Source organism: Salvia miltiorrhiza, chromosome 7, assembly GCF_028751815.1.
Source record: "Salvia miltiorrhiza cultivar Shanhuang (shh) chromosome 7, IMPLAD_Smil_shh, whole genome shotgun sequence".
Taxonomy (NCBI): Eukaryota; Viridiplantae; Streptophyta; class Magnoliopsida; order Lamiales; family Lamiaceae; genus Salvia; species Salvia miltiorrhiza.
The window spans coordinates 37,231,200-37,239,407 of NC_080393.1; the positions used below are offsets into that span (position 1 = coordinate 37,231,200).

At 37.5% G+C, this 8,208-nt stretch overlaps 2 protein-coding genes across 2 annotated transcripts; one reads left to right on the forward strand and one right to left on the reverse strand.

The window, feature by feature from the left end:
* The first annotated feature begins 1,124 nt into the window (after positions 1 to 1,124).
* On the forward strand, positions 1,125 to 1,592 carry LOC130994186 (uncharacterized). Its single transcript, XM_057919218.1, has one exon. It carries the CDS (start codon positions 1,125 to 1,127, stop codon positions 1,590 to 1,592), a length of 468 nt encoding a protein of 155 aa, XP_057775201.1.
* On the reverse strand, positions 1,590 to 5,379 carry LOC130992855 (tRNase Z TRZ2, chloroplastic). The gene is made up of 8 exons (XM_057917618.1): positions 4,942 to 5,379; positions 3,998 to 4,160; positions 3,852 to 3,922; positions 3,229 to 3,324; positions 3,025 to 3,138; positions 2,455 to 2,523; positions 2,205 to 2,279; positions 1,590 to 1,857 (listed from the first exon to the last, which is right to left on the reverse strand). The coding sequence occupies exons 1-8, from the start codon at positions 5,326 to 5,328 to the stop codon at positions 1,768 to 1,770; spliced, it is 1,065 nt and encodes a 354-aa protein (XP_057773601.1). The 5' UTR covers positions 5,329 to 5,379; the 3' UTR covers positions 1,590 to 1,767.
* Positions 5,380 to 8,208: the final 2,829 nt, after the last annotated feature.

An 8,208-nucleotide genomic window follows, 5' to 3' on the forward strand; every position in this document is an offset into this window, starting at 1 on the left:
TAAAATTTTCAAAGGCTAGAGATTGAGTGTTATACTATTTCATGTTAAAAATTAGAATAGAAACTATATTTTTATATTTTTAATTAATATCTATGAAATAACAAAAATACCCCTATAAATTTTAAAAAATCCAAAGGGGTCCAGTGACCCCACTACCCCCCCTCTGGCTCCCCCTGGTTCCAAGGACTGTCCAACATTGGAAAGCTCAACGTTGATACATAGTTTACTCATCATCATAAAAGTAAATAATTATCTTTTATCATTTAATTTAAGTTTTAATTCATTATTAGGATTGATAAATCCAAAACGCTCTCTGATTCACGTGGATAGATCAGCCTTTTTAGCACATACAACCCTTTTTCCTAGGAAGAGAACGCCCGAAGACATGCAACAAGGGGGAATGCCGGAGCTAAGGGGTCGTGTTCGAATCCACTTTGATTGGACACGAGCTTTAATAAAATGGTTGATGATTTTTATGTAGTGGAAAAATAGTTTCATCATTGTATGAAATGAGTGGTTGAAATTGAATAACAAGTTATTTTTTATAAATATTTATAAGGATAAATGATAAGTAAAAAGTGTAAGACCATATTTCAAAATAAAAAAGTTGATATATACTTTTTACGAACACCAAATAAATGATAAAAGTAACATTCTTTTAACGGACGAATGAAATAATAAATTACTCCCTTCGTCGCTCAATCATTTTCCACGCTTTTCATTTTGATCGGTCTCCAAATCACATTCCTAACTTATTTTTGAAAACAATTCCACTAACTATCACCTTTACAATCTTCACCTTTACTAACTATCACGTGATTAATTTTTATTAAAATTTATGTCACCCTCCTTTAGAAATATATTTGAGAGACAGAAAATATATACTATTTTCTAAACTATATTAACACTTAAAATAATAAATATAATAATGAGACGGAGCCAAATTCTGAATACTAGGTCTCATCAGCGTTAAACTCGTGCTACGGCAAGATTCGAAATTAGAATCGTGAATTAGTTAAAGAAAATGGCGCGTTTGTAATATGGTAAAATGCAACGACAAATTCGATCGAAATTCGTGACACAAATCTCATTCACCCCTTTCAACAGCCATAGCAGTAGATTAAATGAACAATTTAGGGAAGATAGCGAGCGACGACGATGAGGTGGAGCAGCTGCTGCGAGCAGCGCAGGATGACGTGCTTCTCAAACTCAGCGTCGATTCCCACACGGCGCGCGGCTCCGGCGCCGCCGCCATCGACCCAGATCTCGACCGCCGTTTCCTGGCCCTAAAGAAACCCCAGAAGCTCTCGAAACACGACGATTCTGTGAAGAATCCCCCAAAAGAAGCTCGCAAAGCGGCGGATGACGACCTGCTCATCAGATTCGCAGCCCTCAAGAGTTCACTTCCGTCAAACAGCAGCAATTTTACCAAGGAAGAAGAGGCAGCGGAGGAGGATGAGGAAGATGAAGTTGAGAAGGTGATCAGGTGGGCAACTGATGCCGCAAGGCTCGATCCTTCTCCTCCATCCGATGATGATGATGATGATGATGATGTTGGAGTCAGCAGAGGGAAAAAGAGCAAAAGAAAATGATCAAATATAGGGAATTGATTTCGTTTTTATGATTTCTGCAGGGAAATCATCCATCACCATGTATTCATTTCCCATTGTCATGATCACATACATTGCAATTCTATGAATGAACAAAATGATACATCCATACAAAACTCATTGTATATATCCTAGTCTAGAACAAGAATGGCAGCAACTATGTATGCATTGATTTGAATCCCTCTGTTAGACCCATCACTTTAGCTGACACCTTAGATTGCAATTTTGATACAGCTTGTCGAATGTCCTGTACAAAACCAAGATGTTGATATGAGATATGGCAATGTGAAGAGGATAAGCTTTACTGATGTATAAACACTTCTTCCATGCAGTTTCTTACTACATTATTCTAGCATTTGATGCTCATAGCTATGTGCCTGTAAAGATTAATTGATGACAAAATGGTACAGCTGCACTTTAATCTGTTTTATTTGTCTATTTCTAATTTTGGTTACTTCAGTTGAATGGAGGGTTGAGATAAAAACAAACTATCTATGGTAAAGGAACAAAGGGAGTAAATAACTCAGTTGTTTGGCAAATCAAACTGTTTGAAACAGTGCTATGGCACATAACAGCTTCATTTTAGGTGATTACCTCTAGATGGTAGCGAGATGAGAAATGACTCAACACTATGGTTTGGTTCCGAATCCATTGTGCATTTTCCATGATCTGTAAGTCGAAAATCAAATCTTCAGATAAAATAATTAAGAAGTTTCCAGCTAACAAAGGCTAGAATAATATGAGCTATTTTAAAGAAGAGTCCAGACCACTTGAATTAGCATAGCTTGTAATGGAGCTCAGAGAGATCAATTATTTTAGGCAATTGTTGAAATAATTCCAATACCTCATCGAGATGAGTATGACCGTGCTGTCGTGCATGCTCAACACTAACATTTTCATCCAGAAATGTAGCCTGTCAAAAGAGAAAAATTTACCTGTGAGGATCTGAAACTCTATATTCAAGCTAGGCCAGAAAGTTTATATTCACAGACAACAGCATTTCAGTTTCTTCAAGTCAACTAACAGTAAATACAAGTGCATCATGGAGGAAGGAATTATAAGGTAAGAACAAATGACAAACAAAAGAAATAACTAAAATCGTCTTAAGATGATACACATGGTGGAGATTCAAATCCTGAATGTCCTTTTTCCTTTTTCTTTTTTTCTTTGTGGTGTGGATGTCTTTGAGTTATAGCTCCCTGGCAAAGAAGGTTTTTTTTGTCATTTCTGTTATCTAAGCCTATATATTATTAACAAACACATTTAAGGAACCATTCAAATTCCAGGAACATAGACAGTATTGTACCACACATATGAATGCAGAGAACGAGAACTTCATCTACATTGTACTTTCTGGGGACGCGAAGAACAATCCGAACAGTAATTAACTCAAACGCTGAGAGTTGATGATCACCTCAGTTATGAGAATTTTGGCCCGCAAGGCATCAGCACTGCGTGGATCAAGGAAAAAGTCTGACGTGGTATCTCCCGTGAAGGCCACCTCAGGGCACAAGATAGTGTCTGTGATCTGATAAATGGACAAGTGAAGATGGAATAAATTTCTGAATTCAAATAAATTACATAGTAAAAAGGTTTACAGTTATTCAGGACCACACACCTCAACTCCAGATTTCTTAAGTTTCTCAATTTGTTTTCCTTTTAAATGCGTGTACTGCTTTCTCAGTTTCTTCCTGACTGAGTAAATCACATAACCCTGCAACCATACAAAAGATCATATAATATGCATTCCAGTTTTATTGAGAGTGTGTATGCATGCAATAAAATCTAAATCGCCAATAACATACAAGGCAATAAATAATTTCAGACTCTAAGCAATTCTTTAACGGAAAAATACTTCTATAAGTGCTTCTGGAAGAACTCAGTAAGGACATAAATGAGAGGCATATGGTAATTTTGGCCCTGATAAGCAGTGTTTTACCATTTATGATAACTCTGCAGAGATTTAATGAACATAATAAATGTGAAAGCAACAGAAATTTACAATTTCACAGCTTAATGATGGCCAAATTGGGTGCTCAAATAAATTTATACTAAACTTAGGAACCAAGTGATAGATATTATCTCAACATTTTTCATTGTCTAGATGTAAACAAAGTCCTGACACACAGTATGAAAGGCAGGTTCAGTGTAGCTGTAGAAAAAAATAGCTAGGGTTTTGAAATTCTCCACCAGTATTCAGTAAATGACAGAAACTGAAAATCAAATTGATTGCAAGCGCACCTGGCTGGTTATAACATGGTGCGTTCTGAATGGGCGTACAACAAGATCATTACGCATTTCATATGTTTCCCCTGAGCAAAATAATCAGCTTTTATCAAAGAGTGATATCTATAAACTGGGCAATAAAAGCATAATAACTCATTTACCTACATCCAGAGCAACCAAATCAACGTTCAGTTCCACGTGACCCATGGTTCTATGAATGTTAATTAATTGTTCTACATCTTCCATTATGCTTGGAGGAACAAAGACAGTAGGGGGTTTTAAGCTGTAAAGACCACGAGTAGCTATATACATCGGCAGCCCACCCTGAATCAACACAAAATTCACTAATTTTCAGGAACCAAAACAATGTTCTGGAATTACATACGCAGTGGAACAGCCACATAAAGAAAAATAAAGCAAGAGAAAAAGGAAAGCTAGCAGTCACAAGGTTAACCTAATCTCGTATCACATACAAATGCTCTCATTTTGTTGCACAGAGGCAAGATAATAAGCAGCAAGTGATGGTTTTTTTAGAGTCTTCCAGGAAAATTGATGAGCATGGCTGGACACCTCTACACTAAATCGTTTGCATTTGACACAAGTAAATTGGATGTATGTAGTTAAACAGCATCATGAAATCTCCACCAGTTCACTACTATCTAAACAGAACTGCTGAAATGTAGATTGTAAAATGCACATCGACTTCAATTCTACTTTGTCCCCTGATAGGAGCAGCAACAGTAAGTCCAGTCAGATTTTACTGCTTTGGCATTATAAACAACCATAACTGTAAAGTATCCTTACTTCACCATAAACAAGTATTCAATTCAAAGCAGAGAGCCATCACAGTACATATAAGATTGTCTCGATTGCCCCTGTAAGAATTTCTCTAATAATCATCCTTTATACACCAAGGAACATATAATATACATTCCGGTATAAAGCATGCAAAATCACCATAAAATAATAAACATGATGAGCTTATTCCACATTTACCAACAACTCTCCCAAATTAGAGCAGCACATCATTCACGTTTCACAAAACAAAAACCAACTGATACTATTTGAATAAAGAGAAATGATAGAGGATAAAGAAGGCAAATACAATGTGATCAAGATGAGCATGTGTAATGAAGAGAAAATTCTGCTGCACAGCCTTTGCTGGGCACCTCCCGATATCGAAAGCCGTCTTCAATTCCGGCACAATAACGCAAGTTTCATGGCCACCAATCGACAGCCCTTCGATCGAATAACCGTCCAAATCGATGCTTTTTCTGTGGACCTCAGCCCTGGCCTTTCTGTACTCCTCTTCCTCTATTGCACGCCCAATTGCTGTCAAAAAGCCTGAGCCACCACCGGCGCCGCTCTGCACCGCCGCATTTACGGTTCGAGGTTGGATTAGAAGGTGATGTTTGAGGGTTGGTGGTGGTGGAAATTGGTGAAAATGATGGAAATTGAGGAGATTTGAGGTTGCGGGGTTTAGTGATATCATTTGGTTGTTTTGTTTTGAGAGGGAAAGAAGAGGTGTCTCAGTGAGTGTGTGCTTATCAGTTGAAGAAATTATAACGTGTCAATTTTATTAGCTAAATTTCAATTTACCCCCTCCTTTTTCTACTAATCTCACATTGCCGCTCATATTTCCAATTATTTCATTTCACTCCTTATATTTTCAACCATTTTTTTACCGCCTCTAATATTGTTTCACATTTGTTAGTATCGACTGTGCAAAATCAACAAATCGTGCAGTAAAACTGTGAGAGACTGATAGCAAATTGTTGAATACCAAATTCTGATATAATGTGTGTGCAATTCGTTATTTGTCAATATATTTGATTTAGTGGATCGGGAGCCTAAGAAATGGATGGGTTTTAGTCTTGTTTATGATCATGAGAATGCAGAATTTGATTATGCAAGCTCGAGTGATCAAGACTCGGATTCTACTAATGAAGAGTTAGAGGGCAAGAGAAAGAAGAAGTCCAAGAAAAGCTATGACCCTAAGACAAAACCCAAGAAGCTGGAATTGCAACTGGGCATGAGATTTGCAGATGACTTTGAGTGTAGGGAAGCTCTGAGGGATAATGTTATTGCAAATGGCAAACAAATAAGTTTTGGCAAGGTTACAAAGACTACTTGTAAAGCAACATGCACACCACCTTGTAAATGGACAGTCTATGCTTCTCTTGTCCAAGCACATGACATTTTCATGATCAAGACCTACTTCCCAACACACACTTGTATAAGAAAAAGTGATAATAAGCTAGTCAGTTCTAAATGGATAGCAGCCAAGTATATCAGAATGTTTTTAGGGTTCAACCCAATTTGCCTATTAAACTTTTAGCTAGTGACATTAGGACCAGGTATAAAACCATTGTTAGTAGGGATAGATTGTATAGGGCAAGGACTATTGCCCAAGAGATGATGAGGAGATCTGTCGAGGGCCATTATGTATTACTTAGGAGGTATGTTGCTGAGCTAATGAGGGTGGATCAGGGGGGGACTTATAGGTTGTTATTGGGTGAGGGGTCAGTCTTCAAGGGGATCTATCGAGGGCCATTATGCATTACTTAGTTCTTCCAGTGCCAAGTCCCTTTCGAGCTTTATCTTCAGGACGCAATCTTTGTAGTACGCCGACCGGTAGAACAAGATCAACCCATTCCCAATACTTGCAATCACCACATTTCCAATACTTCCAATCACCACGCTACCATACCAAAAAAAAAAAAGGATTGAAACGATGCAAAAAAGGATTGAAACGATGCAATACTTGAAATTTATATGCAATTCTCACCCGACTACGACGACGGCAGTGGTAGTAGCGCCTCTCCGGATTACTCACACTATTTGAAGCTTGCAAGATGCACGGCTCTGGTTCTTCGCACCTGCAGAATCTTTGAGGTAAGGGGACGTGGCATGAGCTCAGTTGTTCCGTTTGAGAAGAAGAATTCATTGCTTGTAACACCCCGTATTTTGTTTACCTTGCAATAGTATCGAAATACTATTGAGAGATTAAGGACTAGCTTACTAAAGACGAGAGGAAGTTATCGATGGATGGTAATATGAGTAAAATAGAGATGTTAAGAGAATTGAGAATGATGTTAGAGCTGAGATGGAGATGTTAATTGTTTTCGAGTTGAGACGAAGTGCGAGAGATAGAGTCGAGGTAGTGGTTGAGAGTCACTATAAAGAGGATTAAGCTAGAGTGACGATTAGATTAATGACGAGTGATGATCCGTTTTTAATGTGATAACCTTGTGAGCTATTTGATTGACGTTATATGATTTACTTGATACGTGTGCACTTATAATTGAGTAATTGTGATTTTTGAATAATAGCATACATGATTTTTATTTACCACCACACATTCCTACACTCACTCCCATTATTTTAATCTTTCTCACATGTGGGATTAGACAAGTGGCCAAGTGGGGAGACAAAGTACTATTTGGGCATTTAATGCTTTTTAGCTTAGAGAGTAAGATTTGTGATTAAAACAAAAGACTTTCTCTCTCTCTTTCCTTCACTCTCATTTTCGGCGCTTTGCCTTCTTCTCTCTCCCTCACGCCATTCTCTCTCTCCTCCATTGGAGACTAAGCTCAAACTTCTCAAGTCATAACTGTGATAAAATACTCCGCTAAATCTAGTCCTTAAACACTTTCTACTCTTGATTCAAGAAAATTAGTGGAGTTTAAAGCTTGAAGAATAGAGAGAAGACTTCCTTTTTCTTGAAACTATTTGAGTAAGTGTTCTGATCTTTTGGGTCTAGACTTTTTGTGAGATATATGTGTGTAAAAGGATGATTTAAGCATGAGAAACTCCCCCTCCTCCATTTTCTTCACTTTTGAAAATTTGGGTTCATGCCCTTTAAAAATCTTTCTTTTCTTAAATCGAGATGAGAAATGTGTCATATGTGATTATTTGAAGTGATTAAGGTATGTTTTGCAAAACTTAGTCTTGAGATATGAGTTTTTACAAAATTTAGTTTGATATAAGAAATTGGGAAAAATCTGTAAGTTATGTCTTGAATGATGATTTGATGAAGAGTAAGAACTTATGAATGGATTAACGTGATATTTGATGATTTTAGTGTTTGTAAGAGTTCGTGAGTTGGCTATGATGCTGAATGATAGTATTTTGATGTTTGGGAGTGTTTGATGAACTTTGAGAATGAAAAAGTTGATGAGTTTTCGAGTTGCTCTTGACTGCACTGTTCTGCCTTGAGTCTTGCTCAGCTCTGCCGAGTTATGTATCCTCTGCTCTGAACCGAGAAGTCATTCCTCTGCTATGACAGAGAGTTCATTTCTATGCAGCTATGACAGAGAGTACTTCATTTCTCTGCTGCTATGACAGAGAGTTCATTTCTCTGCTGCTATGA

Excerpts from the sequence above, each read along its gene's own strand:
- LOC130992855 (XM_057917618.1), bottom strand. The coding sequence starts at position 5,328 with ATGATATCACTAAACCCCGCAACCTCAAATCTCCTCAATTTCCATCAT. Across the intron at positions 3,923-3,997 it reads TTTGGTTGCTCTGGATGTAG|GGGAAACATATGAAATGCGT; the intron begins GTAAATGAGTTA and ends TATTTTGCTCAG. Across the intron at positions 2,280-2,454 it reads GTCATACTCATCTCGATGAG|ATCATGGAAAATGCACAATG; the intron begins GTATTGGAATTA and ends TTCGACTTACAG.
- LOC130994186 (XM_057919218.1), top strand. The coding sequence starts at position 1,125 with ATGAACAATTTAGGGAAGATAGCGAGCGACGACGATGAGGTGGAGCAG.